Source organism: Wolffia australiana, chromosome 19 (assembly GCF_029677425.1).
Source record: "Wolffia australiana isolate 7733 chromosome 19, ASM2967742v1".
Classification (NCBI taxonomy): Eukaryota; Viridiplantae; Streptophyta; class Magnoliopsida; order Alismatales; family Araceae; genus Wolffia; species Wolffia australiana.
In genome coordinates this window covers 931167-947053 of record NC_135853.1, presented here as the reverse complement: position 1 = coordinate 947053, position 15887 = coordinate 931167, and the positions used below count along the sequence as shown (strand labels likewise).

Here is a 15887-nt window from a genome sequence, read left to right as displayed (position 1 = left end):
GGAGATACAAACGTTGTGTCAATTGCGCATACATATCACACATAATACTTTGACATAATTAATCATCAAAATCGACTACAGAATTCCAACCGCACAGAAAAAGAAGATGGGATTATCACATCTCAAATGACGACAGAAGCCGAAAAGCACAAACGGAAACACAAAAAAATGAACCAAGATTACCTTCAATACGGTAAGCTTCGCTAATCAAAGAAAGCGTTCTGCATCTCGAACGAAAGTAAAACTTTCGGAATAGATAATTAATGACCACGGAGAAGCAGGAATGCACAAATGCGATTGGAAAAAAAAGCTGAACAAATGCTCTTCACAGATGACAGAATACAAGGGTTGATTGACTTTACCAGGTTACCGCCGCCGGAAAGCAATCAGAAAATTGCCTTGTGAAGATTGAACCATGGTCGACCGTTATTCAGGGAAGAAGGACGACGGTGCTCCAAAGAGTATTAATTGTCTGAGGTATTCTCAATCAAAAGAAAATGGAGTAAAACGATCTCATGAGAGAAGGATGGCCTATAGGAACGAACTGCGGTGTTCGAAGCATGGTAGAGTGAAGGATGATCTCCGTCGTAACCCTATAGGAAGCACGAAAATTCTCGATCCGGGAGGGACTTCTGTCGTAACCGTATCTCAGTGGAAGAAGGAGAAACACAATCTGAGAGGGAAAATGAAAGATGATGATCTTCACCATGACCGTCAGAGAAAGTTCACATTGAATCAATGTTGGCTGCCGAGTGAAGAGAAAGTTCACATTGATTTATATTCCTTTGCAATGCAAATGGGTCGCGATGCTTCTGAAGGATTGGGATCTTGACCTCCCTTGCATGATCTGCCGATGAATCTAGAATATGCTCTAATTGAACCCTTGAAAACCCCCCGAGCAGAAAATCTCTCCCTCCCCTCTCCCCTCTCTCTCTCTCTCTTGAACCCTTGATAAATCCCACTCTCTTTCTCTCTCTCCCCCCCTCTCACTCTCTTTCTCTCTCTCCAATATCTACGACGATCGCCGATAACCTTCCCCTCTCTCTCTATCGATGTCTCTGTTCAAGAACGCCTCACTCTCCCGCGTGATTTGATTCGGTTCGGGTCTCTCTAGAACACCTCTCTCTCCCTTTCTCTCTCTATACAGAATGCCTCTCTCTAGAACACCTCTCTTTCTCTCTCTAGAACCCCTCTCTCTCCTTCTCTCTCTCTCTAGAATGCCTCTCTCTCTTATCGGAAAACACTTGGCAGATGACATATCCCCGTGATGACATGGAATCCATTGTGGCTGCCAGGTGGATTACGCCAGGTCAAAATCTGGCCGGAAATCCACCTGGCAGCCACGATGGTTTCCACGTTATCACCGGGATATGTGGGCGTCGACTTAGAGAGTTTGGGATATACCGTGCCAAAAAAAAAGTTTAGGTTATATCTCAGATTTTTGACAAGGTTTGGGATATACCGTGCTATTAACCCTTCATTTTTTCCCTCACGTTAGCCCTTAAACATGACATGAGCTGCAAGAAGATAACATGATTAGAGAGTACATAAAATAATCAGCGGTGACATCATGAACAGAACCCTTGCATGTGAAAAGAAAAACAAAATCGTTATGGCTTGACCTACTGATGTGAACAGCACCAACATCACGCAATTGGGGTCAAGCGCTGCTTAGTCGCCATGGGGACCACAAAGAACTGTTCTCAAGTCTCTGGCTCCATTAAATTATCAGGTCATCGAGGCCCGGCGTGGCCCGCTTGCTCAGTCCGTCTGCTAAGGATACCTGCAGTAGTCTTCTCCCCCATCGCCGGCGTTCTTGGACGCGATACAGAGGAAGAGTCTCTCATAGGCGGCCACCATTTTCGTTGCAGTGAAGAGCTTCAGCGCCCTCCTCATCGCCGCAGAGCCCTTCTCCTCTAAAACGCTCCGGCCGTCTCTTATGACCGCGGACAGCGTCTCCTTAATCCCCGAAACCTTGGGCGCGGCGACGTACCCCATCTCAGGGCCGACGATCGCCGACTCCGTCAAGCCGGCGAAGCTCGTGACCAAGGCGGGCTTGCCAGAGTTCATGGCCTCGAGAACACTCAGGTCCAAGCCCTGCGCGCGCAGCGTTGGGTCCACGAACACGTCGAGCGCGTTGTAGAACGCAGCCAGGTCCGAGCTGTTAAGCGAGCCCAGAACCAGGAAGCTCGCCCCGAGTGACCTGTATCTCGCGGCCCACGGCCCTTCCCCTGCGACCAAGAAGAAGACCCCGTTCAAAGACCCCGAGTCCTCCTCCATCATCTCCTTCAAAGCCTCGACCATGATTGGATGGCCCTTGTCCTTCACGAGCCGGCCCGACAGCCCAACGACGAGCTTAGCGTCGTCCGGAACGCCGTGACGCCGCCGGAAGGCCAAACTCTTCTCTGCATCCGCCCTGAAAACCCTCTCGTCGATGCCGGTTAGAATAACGTGCACTCGCTCACTGGGTATCATGTAGATTCGCCTTAAGACCTCGCCCTCGTAGTCGCTGGTCGCGACGTGGTGGGCGTAGCAGTCGAAGAACTTCACCTCTTCGATTAGGCGGAAGAGCTGCGTCTCCAAGCGCGTGGCCCGGGCGACGGACCGCGGCTCGCCGGGGAGGCGCGCCAGGTCTTGCGCCACCTCGGAGTGGATGGCCTCGTAGGCGATGCCGTGCCAAGTGGCGGCTACGCTGGGGGAGTTGGCGGCGAGCCTGGGCGCCAGCGCCACGCTCTCGCTGTGCACCACGTCGAACGGCGACGACGCGTTCTCTCGCAGGAACTGCGCCCAGCCGGCGTCGGGGTCGAGCACGCCGCGTGCGCTGGGCTTGGAGAAGTGGAAGATCGTGTTGGGGTTTTCGCTGGCCTCGGCGGCGCCGCCGGGGTCGGCGGTGAAGACGTGCGAGACATGGCCGCGGCGGGCAAGCAGCGAGTGCAGCGTGGACGCGTGCCGCTCCAGGCCGCCTGCGCGGCCGGCCTTGGGCCAGCGCTTGACGAAGAGCGCGATGCGGAGCCGTCTCGGCGGCGGGTTTTGGGGGGGTTCGAGGAGGTTCCAGGCGACCGAGAGCTCTTCCAGCCGGCCGGACCATCCTGGCTCGATGATCTCGCTTGGGCTTCGGTCGGAGGGCGGCTCCGGCTTGCACGTCTTGCTCGCCGTAAACACCAGGACGACGAGGCAGCCGATTACGATAACCCCGAAACAGCGGAATAACAGGCTATTCCGCGCGAGATCTCTCTGCTTTGGCGCCGTTGGCATGATTTGGGAACCTAGCGTGACAATGCGTTGTCGGTAGAAGAGAGGATATATTACACGCAAAGCCCGGGTTAGTTTATGGCAAGTGGTGTTTGATGCCCAGGGTGAAGGATTTTGATGGGGAATCCAATTTCGAGTCTTCGGCGTGGATAATGAGAAGACTTCAGGCGCGTTTTTACTGTAGCAGATGATTGATGGGACCCGAGTTTGATGGTTATTTGTCACGTAATTTGATTACAGGAGTTCAAGCCTTCAAGGTCGTATTCGGAAACTACTATTGTCAGAGAATTTCGCTTGAGAGGGGGATCTCTCACTCTCTCTCTTCTCTCACTCTCTTGTCAGAGAAGGCCAGAGGGGGAACATAGCACCGCACAGAATATTTGCAGACCGCACTGCACACGGGTCTGTGGGGTGCGGTTATGTGCCGCGCTGCAGCCCCACCCCTCCCCGGGCTGCCCCCCCCCCCCAGCCACCCGCGCCCCCTCCCCGCCGCTGCGGCCACCCTCCTTCCCCGCTGCCATGCCCCCCCTGCCCCGGCCACCCGCGCCCCCTCCCCGCCGCCGCCCCACCCTCCTCCCCTGGCCTCCCGGCCCTCCCCTCCCCCAACCGCCCACTTCCTAGGGTGCGGTAGACATGGTCGTTCTATTCTGTTCGTTTTAAATGAACAAAAAATTTGCACAAAAGAACCGCACAGGGCCTTGTTCTTTGGTCTGTTCTTTTTTTTTTCAAAAACGAACAAAATTTGCACATTCGCACAAAACTAGAACAAAGTTCGCACAAAGCAAACCAAAGAACCGCACACGGGTCTGTGCGATGTTCTGTTCTAATTTGTTTCTGTTATGTTCGGAAAACTGAACAGAACGAACAATTCGCACAAATTTGCACAAAAAGAACAGAATGACCATGTCTAGGGTGCGGCGGCGGGGAGGGGGCGCGGGCAGTGGGGAAGGGGGGTGGCGGCAGTGGGGAGGGGGCGCAGGAGGCCAGGGGAGGAGGGCGGGCGGCAGCGGGGAGGGGGCGTAGGAGGCCAGGGAGGAGGACGGGGCGGCGCCGGGGAAGGGGCTCTCTCACTCTCTCTCTTCTTTCTCACTCTCTCTCTTCTCTCTCACTCTTGTGTCAGCCAATCAGAGGCCAGAAGGGTACATGTATCCAATTATAGTAGTGGAGATTATATACGGTTATACACTGTTTAAGGGGTGAGTCATCCCAAGGGCCTAGAGAGGGAGAGCCATCACTAGTATAAAAGGCGGAGGGTAGACGGCATTTTAAAATCAGCGAGCGAAAGAAGTTGCAGAGAAAGAGCTATAGCAAAGAAGAAGAGAGAGAGGAGGTGGAAGATGTCAGTATGAGGTAACACTTTTTTTACTCCTGTGATTCTAGACTTATTGGTTGTTGTCAAAATAAAACCTTCTATCCACAATATTTATTTTCTATCACAGGTCTAAGGATAACTAACTGAATCATATAGAGTTTGTCAAAGCACACACTATCCATGTCTCTACACCAATGGTTATGAGATTAACTATACTCATCACATGACAAAGAGTAGATAGTGTTATTCTGTCTACATATTTTCAAGTATATGAATATCCTATGGTGAGCAATTTTTAGGGTACATGTTTAAATAATGACCTCATCATAATTCTCTTATCACCACTTATATCCTTGGGATTCATCATATGCATCACAGATGTGGAATTAATGAGTATGTTTATATTAATAAAGGCATGTGAAGATGTGGAATGTGTAATTGGGTTACATGCCATATATAATGCCATCAATTCCTAGGACCCAAAATTTTGATCTAATGTGTCACCTCCAAGAAATGGGTGCAATAAGATATAAAGAGAATGTGGCAGCCCTAGATTCACTATTCAATCTATGTAGCATGGAGGCTGTGGGTGATACTATTAGGTTCTATGCATTGATTGAATGTTTAGAAAATATATTTTCATGTGGTGAAATACGATAACCAATTCCTAATTTATCTACTAAAACAACGATAATCTATTTCCTTCTAAGAAACTTGGTCTACCCTTGACTTGCTCCTTGGGAGAGTCTCTTCCAATCATTCACGTGCCCAGGCCTTTCGATGTATCTACACTATCAATGTGTTGTTGGATCTCCACTTCTTCTTCTTCTCCATTTATTCTTGAATATCTTGCTTCTCATCATGATCAAGGCACTATAAGGGAACTAATGGAATGAGTAGGATGGACAAAAAATGGGGGAAGCACCCAGGTCTAGTTTGCATGGGCACCAAAAAAATGGGCGCCCCCGCCTATTTATATTTATTTAAGGTATTTTACAGAAAACCCCTTATCAAAGAATGTCTATTAATATAATGCTTATGAATTCTGGACCTTATTGGACTGTGTGTGCTCACAGAATAAATGCTTGGATAAGTTTCACAGAATAAAATTTTAGATTATTTTACACGCTGTGCAATATATTGATTTCCATATTTTCATGAGCATGTTGATTTTATTGAGGAAAATAAAAGGGTTTAGTTTGGGGGTGCAGGCATTAAGAAAACTTACGCTTTTCAAAGATTTGATTTTCAAAATTTTTTAAAAAGTAATTTTCAAATCTAGTTCACTTCGTCTTCAATATACTCTACGCGTGTTATAGTCACATTACATATGAGGAATCAAATATATATCCTAAAATATAAAGGAGGGTATGCCCTAATGGGGGGTCTTGGACTGCATTTGATAGAAGAAAAGTCGTCGTTGTTTTGTTCATGTGGTGGGTCCCTTCTACCTCCTGCATGGCGATCTAGATCTGTACGAGTTAACAAGATCAGTGTGAATATGATCCAGCCTTCTCACGTCCTGTCTTTGGTATAACTACTGGAGGAATTGTGTTCTCGTTCAGGTTCTTCAAATATCTAAGCTCCTTCAATGTGGACGACTCCTCCATCCCTTTGCATCATGATGGCACCGGCGTTCTCTGCTTTTCGTGGAGTTGGTCGTGATCATCCACGTTAGTTCCTCCGCTAAGATGGCCTACAATTGCCTTGGGGGTTAGTTCATCAATGCTGACAGGGGGCTATCGACCTTGAGAATTCTCCATTCCTATATTCGACCTGTGACCCCTTAACCATCAATTCACTTCGTCTGAAACGAGAACATTTTTTGAGTACCGTGAGCAGCGACCGAATTGCGACTGGGATAAATCTTCCTCGTCCCTTATTGCTTGGCTTGAATTGGGATTCAATCATCGCTGTTCACTCCATCGGTTGTTCACAGGGTTGAGAGTAAAGAGACTCGCTCTAGCTTCAAGAGATTCAAGAAGAAGAAGGAAAAGAGAATAGAAGGGAGAAGAAGAGAGGAGGAGGGACGAAGAAATGCTCTTAAGATCGTTGTATTTCCACACATTAAATGTTTAACAAGGTGGGTGAATTTATACTATAAAGTAGTTACATATAGTTGCTGTTATAATCGTAGCCGTTATAATTCTTATAACGGCTACTTCTTGATTAAATCTCATCCATCCATATGAATCAGTTATTTGAACTTCTGTTGTTATAATCGTAGCCGTTATAATTGTTATAACGGCTACCATCGATCTAATCCCGACCGTCCATTCCTATCTATGTTTAACTCTATCTACGTTTGATCCTTTCTATGTTTAAACTTATATTTCACCCTATCGATCTAATCTCCTATGAGTATAATATACAGACCCATTGATTACTACTCTAATCTTGTTTAAGTTCCTATTCCGGTGGCTTCTTCCTCGTGAGTCTTCGATTCCTCTTTAGAGACTAGTCGTTCACACTCTGTCTACGGTGGACGACCCCTCTTGGTTTCTCCTTCTGCATTTCCTCCACCTCTTAATGAATTTCACTAATCTCGGATCGTGATATCGTGCAACGGTGGTCATCTATGGCAACTGATCCGGAATTTCATTAGTCACTTCGAATTGGTGACCGCAGAATGCGTCGACATTCTCCTCAATCTGAAGGCCCGACAGGAATTTGTTGACTATGGGATTCTCCCGCAGTGACGCCATCGTCAACCGTGACCCTTTCTCCTCTTGCTTGAGATAGGAAGTCTCCCTTGCTGATGGTGTGTTGTTGGTTACCATCGTTTGAACACTGGAACATCAGCTGGGGTCCTGTGACTATCACTATACAATTTAATCCGCTGCCAATGGGATGTTGCTACACAGGTTACGCCTACCCTCCCTCCCCTTTGCTTCCAGCTTAATTATCACTTTCAGTACTGTCATCGACTGTTCCTCTGCCTGAGAGTTATTAGATAAGACTAGCCACACTCACTTGTGCGATAGGAATCTTCCTTTTGAGGTGTCGGATTAGACTCATCATCGACGAAAGTTGGAACTCTTTCAGGCAATAATTGCCTTCCTTGCTTTGTCGGTGTTCTTGCAGATCTAACGAGTCATTGGGAGCCTGCCCCGATCTTATACCCCATCGTGTTATCCTTTGTCCTTCGTTCTAACCGGAAGCAATCAACTACCTTTTGTTGTTTTAAAGCATTGCATCATTCATTTTCAATATCTCACTCATTTACTTACTGTAGTGTAACCTAACCGGATGACACCGTCACATTGTGTACATCACTCTTCAAGTGGTTTTAAAGTCAAGGCCTAATTTCATGTATTTTAGCAATAATATTTTAAATCAGAAATTTATTAATTCAGAGATAAAAATTCAAAGATGCAATTATGATCTCCCTAAAAGTAATACCTTCCTTTTTGTTGTCATTCCTTCCTCAAGTCTTCTTCTCCTCCAAATTTCTCTTTGGATGAATTCCTTGATTCATGTTTGACCTTTGGCACTTAAAAATAAAATATAATTTTCATTCCTAAACCAAAAAAGATGGTTTTACCTGGAATGGTTTTGTAAGAAAAGTTTCCACAATTGTTCTCTAAAAATGTTTAAAATCCAATTAGATAAATCACCAGAGTTCAATCTTTTGACATTCTTAGTTTACCCCATATTTCTACACGTCCAACTTCAAACCCCTGTAACTCTCTCAAAACTCAACCAAAAGATGTGATTCTAAGTTCTTTGGATTTATATGGATGTTAGAAACTATTCATAATCTGAACAAAATCTCAAAAGCAACATAAAACTATGCTAAATATGTGAAACTTATCACAAGGTTGAGGTTGTGTGAATTTCGGAGACCAGCCTTCTTTTCTTTGAATCTTGAAACACCTTGCACCAGAAACCACGATTCCAAGTTCTATGAACTTGTATTGATGTCAGCAACAGCTGCTCTCTTCAAAGAATGCTAAAAAACTGCTTGAAAATTTCTCCAAGGATTGAAAGATCTCTCTAGATTTCGGACTTCAATTTTCAAAGGTCAAGGAGAAGGGAGTTTGAAATTATGGCTCAAAACTGCAAATGGACTTTCAAATCTGTGAGTGTAAAATGGTAATTTTTCAGCAGTCTAAAAGTCATATGTATTGGTTATGATTAGAAAATATAAAATATTAATCATTTGAATTTAAAATTTTTATATTTAGTATTTTTCCATAAGTTCAAAATACCTTTCAAGCTTTAAGAGCAAGAACTAACCGGTACGCCAAGGATTTCAGCTTTGAAATAATGTGAAAGTTATAAGTATGTTTATTACATCATTTTAATCAGGATATCTCCATTGCATATCTTCATGTTATTAATTGAAATTAAATCATCAATAAATTCAGCCTTAAATACTCAAAGATAGTAATTAGGAATTTGAAGAAGTTATTAAATCATTCAAATAAAGCCAAAATCAAAAAAATATTGGAAACAGTGTTAGAATTTTTTTTTATCTTCATACCATACAAGTCCTAAATACATGATTTCACTTTTTCATTATATTTTGAAACTAAGTAGACTTTTAATTTAACTAAGGCTGGTATTTTATCTTCACTTACAATCAGTCAACTATTTGACTAAGGACCTATTGTGCTTTCATTACAACCTATTGAGGCATGCATTACTTTGAACATTCATCAAAATACACATTAAAGGATTATACTAAAATGCCCTCACAGGTTAATCTTCAAATCGTATGGATGAAAAAAGGTGTAAAGATAGAACATCACTGCAAAATTCAGCTCGATCAAACCTCTAGAGCATCATATATCAAGCTTTGAAGTTGGAGCAATCCTAGGCATCCACTTTTTCTCTCCCCATTATCAGCGCTGATGATTCTTAATTTTTTGTTGGCACTTGAGATGCCCAATCATCAAATAAATAATGATTGGTTTCATTGTCTCTTCTTCCACGATTGTGTAATCCACAAGCACCATGCATACCTGCAATAAAGAGAAAAGAAATTAAATGATATTTACATTGTGATGTGGTTTTGCCTCACCATGTGCCACGTCACGAGATTCTATATTTTTCCATTCTTTTCTCGGGAATGACAGCTGATAAACTCAAAATTTAGGTAAATATTATGTCATTGAGAATTTGAGTCTAATCAATAAATTTATAAACCTATACTCGTAGATAATTTAATTAGATAGCGATGAGTAAGGGATGTCTCCACAGGGAAAGGATATGAGGGAAAATACAATCTCAATTAGGTGAAGCACGAAGATGATAAGAGTAACGTATATGATAGTGAATGTGTGATGAGAGCGAACGATAAGATGAGAGATGGTTAATTAGGGTTCTACTAATTAGGGTTTAAGATAGATGAGGATGGAGAAATGAGTTGGGGTCGTAACGATGTTGTGTTAGGTGGTGGATACGATGAGTGATGTAGTAGTATCGAGAAGGGATGATAAGTTGAATAAGGAGAAAGATATATTATCTTAAATGGGAAAGATATAGGTAGGTGATGAGATCGCCACTACATAAGACGAAATATGAAATGGGTGAGAGTGGATGATAAGGTATGATGACGGAGAGGATGAAGGATGGGAATGGATGATGGTTAAATAAGACGGTGAAAGAAGGTGAAACTAACTAGAGTGTTGGAAATGATTCAATGTAAGGGGAAAAGCTAACCTTAGATCCCTATGTTCCGCCGGGATCAAGGCATCTTCCTAATTCAGATCAGCCTGTCCACTTCTTTATTGAACCTCTCCAAACACTAGAGACACCAAGGAACACTTGATGGACCTTCAAAACTTCACTTTCTTTCAATCAGCCTCAATAGGAGGAAGAGAGCTTAAAGATGAATTTCACAATGATCCAAGCCTCTATTTATAACTTAGAGGGTATGATGTAACACGTAATCGGCCGTGATCAATAGACACGTGTTACAACTCAGAACTTAGTGATTTCGACCTAGTGATGTAATATCGATGAAATGCGGAGTTATAAAATCAATGATAACATACGCAACAGCAACAAAAAAACTGACAATCGATTAAGTTGACAGAGTTTCATTGGGTCACAATCAGACTCCTCAACGCCCCTTTGGACCAAATTAGACGCCCATGACAGCGACGGGTAAACGGAATTACCCAAAGGTGTCCAATCTTTCTCAATGAGAATTAGTAGTATCACAAAACAATTTCCTACCTCTTGCACAACCAATGGTGGCTAAATCCTATATGTTAGTCAATCTCTCGGAGGCTATCGGAAGCACACTTTCAACAGCACTAAAGGAAATAAACGACTGTGAATGTAGGGGGAAGAGGTAGAACCGGAGGGCAAAATCCGTTGTTCGGAGAATAGGGTGGGCTCTTACGCGTGGACGGGCGCGTTATGGCCCAAAGCGAGGTGCAGGTGCCTGGGAGTGCTGGACAGGTCGGTGTTGACCGGCTTGTGGCACAGCGTATGGCGGCGTAGGTGCGTGGCTAACACAGGGCGGGACTTGCGACAGCGCGGGGGGCGCGGGGCAGTGCGGCCAATGTGAGCGGCCCGTGGTGCAGGGCGCGGGCAGGGTGCAGCCAGGGCACGCGGCAGCGTGACTATGCGAGCGTGCGGTGCATGGTGGGGGTGCACAATGCGCAGTGTGTGCAAGGCAGGGCGCGCGATAGTGCGGTACGTGTGAAGGCGCACGCGGCAATGAGGGCGTGCGGCAGATGGTGGGCGGGGTGCACAATAGTGGAGATGCACAAGCATGTGATGAACGGTGGGCGACGCTTGCAGTAGCGAGTGAGCACGACGCGCGTAGGTGAGAGCGCAGGGCGGATGACACGAGCGCGTGGCAGGCGGCGTGCGACAAGTGGTGAAGGGAGCGCGCGGCAGTGCTAGTGTCAATGGCGACGGTAGTGATGGCTATGATTGCTGTAGCGGCGGCGGCAGTTATGGCAGTGATGGCAACGGTGGTGCTCACAAGATCCGGCCATGAAGTTGCTTTCTTGGACCCAAACAACCCAAGGAAAAGTTTTCTTGAAGATCGGCTTCAAGAATGATGATGGGGCGTCGGCGACGGTTCCATCACGGAGTCTCAACGTGGATGGATGCGCAGCGCACGTGCTCCCATGATCTACTCTAGAAAATGGTAAAATACTCCCAAAGGTAGGGGAAGGCGGGAGCCAAAAGTGAAGAAATCTTTCAATCAAATTCAACTCCAAAATGTCTTCTTGAGCATGCCGTCCTTTATATATGGTAGGGGCATGCCCAATTGGGCCAAAATAGGGAAGGACCGTCTCGTGATGAGCGGTCTTCCTTAACAACAAAGTAAAAAAAAATTCAAAAGGACGAGGCCCAAACATAAAGGCCCGTCCACAATTCAAAAGGAAATTACAATTGAGCCAAATACAAAAGGGAAGATAGATTGTCCAATGGCTTGTCATTAAGCCGAGTACTTGAATGATGGGTCGCGGACGTCAGCTCATGATGCTCGATGTGGCTGCTGGCGTCCACTGGTGTCAGTGGCTAGATGGTCCCCCATCAGTTTATGGATGGAAAGCGGCGGGGAAGATGAACCAATGCTGAAAATTTCAGCTCAATCGGAGTTGTAGATCAAAAGTTATGGTCGTTTGAAGTTGAGCCAATCCTAGCCCTTGATTTCCTTCTCTCTCCTCGTGAGCATCCTCATTTTTCGTGCCTGTGAAGAAGTCAAAGCACTTGAGATTCCGCACTTTTTGTATTTAAGTATTTCATTGCTTTTCATAGTCTGCGCCTTGTGTACTTGGAAAAAGGACAAGAAAAACAAAGGCAAAACATAAAAAAACTCTTTCTCGAGGATGACGTGGCTTCACGTCAGCGCACCACATCACCCTCTTTCTTCTTCCTTCTTTTTTCTTTTGTTTCAAATGAGTGGACGCTAGCACGCCACGTCACCTTGAGCCAAAAAAAGCCAAAAGTACTTTAAATATCCATATTAAATAAAATAAAAGCCCAAAAATAATTATCAATTTAAGTATTTCATTCTTATGAATTTTGATTATATATTAAAATTATATCAACGTATGCATATATATTTCAACATAGAAAAATCATATCTTTCCAAATTTAATGTCTAAAAAATTCCAGAAAAATCATATTCTATCTCAAAAATTATATTATTTTAGAATCTGTTGTTAGAAAAATCCAATAAAATGCAGAAAATTCATAAAATCATTCTAAAAATATATTAAATCATTTAAATCTTGATAGCTTGTAAATATGAGTGATTTAATGCAAATATATATATGCAAATATGATCATATTAAAGCACTAAACACGCATGTGATCAACAACATAACACATGTCATTCACATCAGAAAGGGGGGAATATTTCCCAATAATTTCTTTACTTGTCACACATTTTTGACTGCCCCAAAATTTTTTTTATCTGTCTCTTATTTTAATTCTTTTCTATCTCGATGTTAACATCACATTATTGCAATTTCAATCTTGCCTTTTTTAATTAATGATTCACAATACCATAGTTGTACCTTTTTGCAATGATTACCCTAGCTAATCATGGCGGACACTTTTGATGTATCGCCATTCAATGAATCAAATATCGACACATGGTAGGAACATTTTAAGGCAGAAATACCTAATCAATTCATTATAAAAATAATAAAGGGTCTCAAACATATTACATATATTGACTTAGAAAATCCATATGTCTATGAATATAAGGTAAAAAAATTCATAAATTTATATTCCAAACCAGAAAAATTAATATCTTTAGGAATATGATGTCAAAAAAATATGTAAGTACACCATTAAATCCAAAAATATCAGAATATCACTATAAAAATATATTTAATCATTTAAAGGTTGATATATCACATTTATAATTATTTTAATGCATAAGCATGTGTAAATTTCCCAAAATCAACCCAATAAATTATGCGTTATCATATTCCTCTCCCAAGTCTGCCTGAAATCGGCTTGTAACACATATACAATGAAACATCAGATTTGGTACATAGCATTGTGGACATATAATGGACCTAATAAATGTTGCATATGAGACTTTTCTATCATCTTCCTATTTATTTGTCTCTATATATCAGTTTTAAAAAATACATAGGTTGTTTCACTTGAGTAGTTCATGGATAAATTCTTGGACAGCCATTTCTTTACTGATTACAATACTCCTACATCATCACCAAAGAGTAATATGGCATCTACATATAAAATCACAAAAGTGGTTCCACTCCGATTGGTCTTTTTGTACACATGGTTCATCTTCATTCTAAATGAAGTCATAAGATAAAATAGCCTCATCAAATTTAAGATTTCATTTTCTTGGAGCTTTGTTTTGATTTATAAATGGATCTTTTTTGTCTCCGCACCTTATCTAGAATCTTCTTGGATCAATAGTCCTCGAGTTGTTAATGGATATTATGTGGCTGTCAATCCAAGTCACACCACCATGTTTATTTAAGTTCATTGAATAAAATATTACATTCATTATGATTTCAGTGCGATGTTTATAATGAATTCCATGAATACGTGCAATGACATAGTGAATTATGATGATCATAATACATTGATCACTAGACTTTAAACGTGTATTATAAATATTCATATTCAATAGATAGTTGAGATGGACATCGAAATATCCAGATAGAAAAGAACTTACTGATCCCACTTATTTTATAAGTATAGTTGATCATGTGGCTAGTAATGTGGCAACACTATGGACATATAGTGGGTGCTCTTTGGAAAAAGAGCTCACTAAATTGATCCGTATGAATCCCTGAATGGTATAATACCTAAACGTTAATGAGGTTAATTTGTGTCATGGTTGTATAAGTGATCTATTGACCTGAGACACCAAGGACATATCATGGATGGACGACTACATTTTGACTACGACTTAGGAGCCTCTCATAATTGGATTCAAACAAATCATAGCTCGGATGTAGTATGAAGCTCATGCAGATGATTGAGTGGTCAAAAGGGGATCATCCTCCCTCAATATAAGAGGAGATTGACTCATGGAAGATATTGCAGAAAATCCCTGGCCACGGTCGTAAGGATTTGGAGAAGGCATTCTCCAATGATCCCTGTTACCCATCAATACTAATCGAATGTCATATTAGGGATTGACAATTGATAACATGCAAATTAGCATGTTTAATTGATAAATTTTACATTATATTTATGTGTTTTACTAACCATATTTGCATGTTATCATATACAAATGGAAATAAATGATATACATTTTTATTTTGGTGTTATTTCTAAATTTATAGTATTTTTACATAATATTTACCCTCATTTCTTGAAGAAATATTTTTACAGGGCATTAATTACGTGACGAGAGGTTGGTAAGGGCTTTCCTAATTTTTCTGGAATTTTTACATATTTTTAAAATATTTTATGACCAATATTTGGCTAAGATATGATTTTTCTTATTTAAATAATACATATTCTACTTATATGGCATTTTAGAAAGCATTTTTAATATATATTTATATATATTTAGAGTGACATCCACGTCATTCGCCTGAAATTTGGGCGAATAAGTGGTGTATATTATTATAAAAATAAAAAGAGAGAGAAAATGAGCATTATTGGCTCATTATGGCATTGCAAATTGTGATGCCCTAATGAGCCAATTATTAGCTCGCAAGTATATATGACGTGGCGTGGAAGGCGACGAAGAAAAGGTATGTTTTTAATTTTCATGCAATAAATGCACACGGAGATTGATTCTCAGTGTGCATTTATAATTATTCTTAGTTCGTTAGTGCGTACATTTAGTGCACGCGCTAACCGACACACGTGATTCAATGCGCACACGGCGTCGATTCGCCATGTGCATTAAATGCACGCAGAAATCGACGATGCGTGTGTCAAAAATTGCGAAAAAAATAAAATGAAAGGGCGACATGGCATTTTCTGGGCCATTTAAATCAAACAATCACTCTTCAATGATTGGGCCTGCAGACGCGAACAACAACGTCGAGGATGGGGAAAATGAGAAAAACAATGCCAGCCAATAGAAAAATTCTATTTTTTAAGAAAGATAAAAGAGATCCAATGGTCCAGATTAATCCTCAGTAAACCTTGATATCTTGAGATCTAGACGTCCGATTGGGCTGAAATTTTGAGGGCATGTTTCCCCCTCCACAATCTAAACAGTTGGATCTTTAAATAGAGGTCTAGAAAAAGGTGAAATTTACTTTTTGAAGCTCTCCCCAAGGATTTGCCCAAGAAGGACACATGAGTTGCTTTGGAAGTCGACAGATCTTGATCCTACATTCAAACTTGTAAGTTTCTGATTTGTATTTTGAACTTCTTCTTGAACGATTCTAAA

At 42.3% G+C, this 15887-nt stretch overlaps 1 protein-coding gene across 1 annotated transcript; it reads right to left on the bottom strand.

Annotated features, from left to right (window-relative positions):
* Positions 1 to 1515: 1515 nt before the first annotated feature.
* Positions 1516 to 3276, bottom strand: LOC144715797 (uncharacterized). Its single transcript, XM_078590801.1, has one exon. It carries the CDS (start codon positions 3253 to 3255, stop codon positions 1774 to 1776), a length of 1482 nt encoding a protein of 493 aa, XP_078446927.1. The 5' UTR covers positions 3256 to 3276; the 3' UTR covers positions 1516 to 1773.
* Positions 3277 to 15887: the final 12611 nt, after the last annotated feature.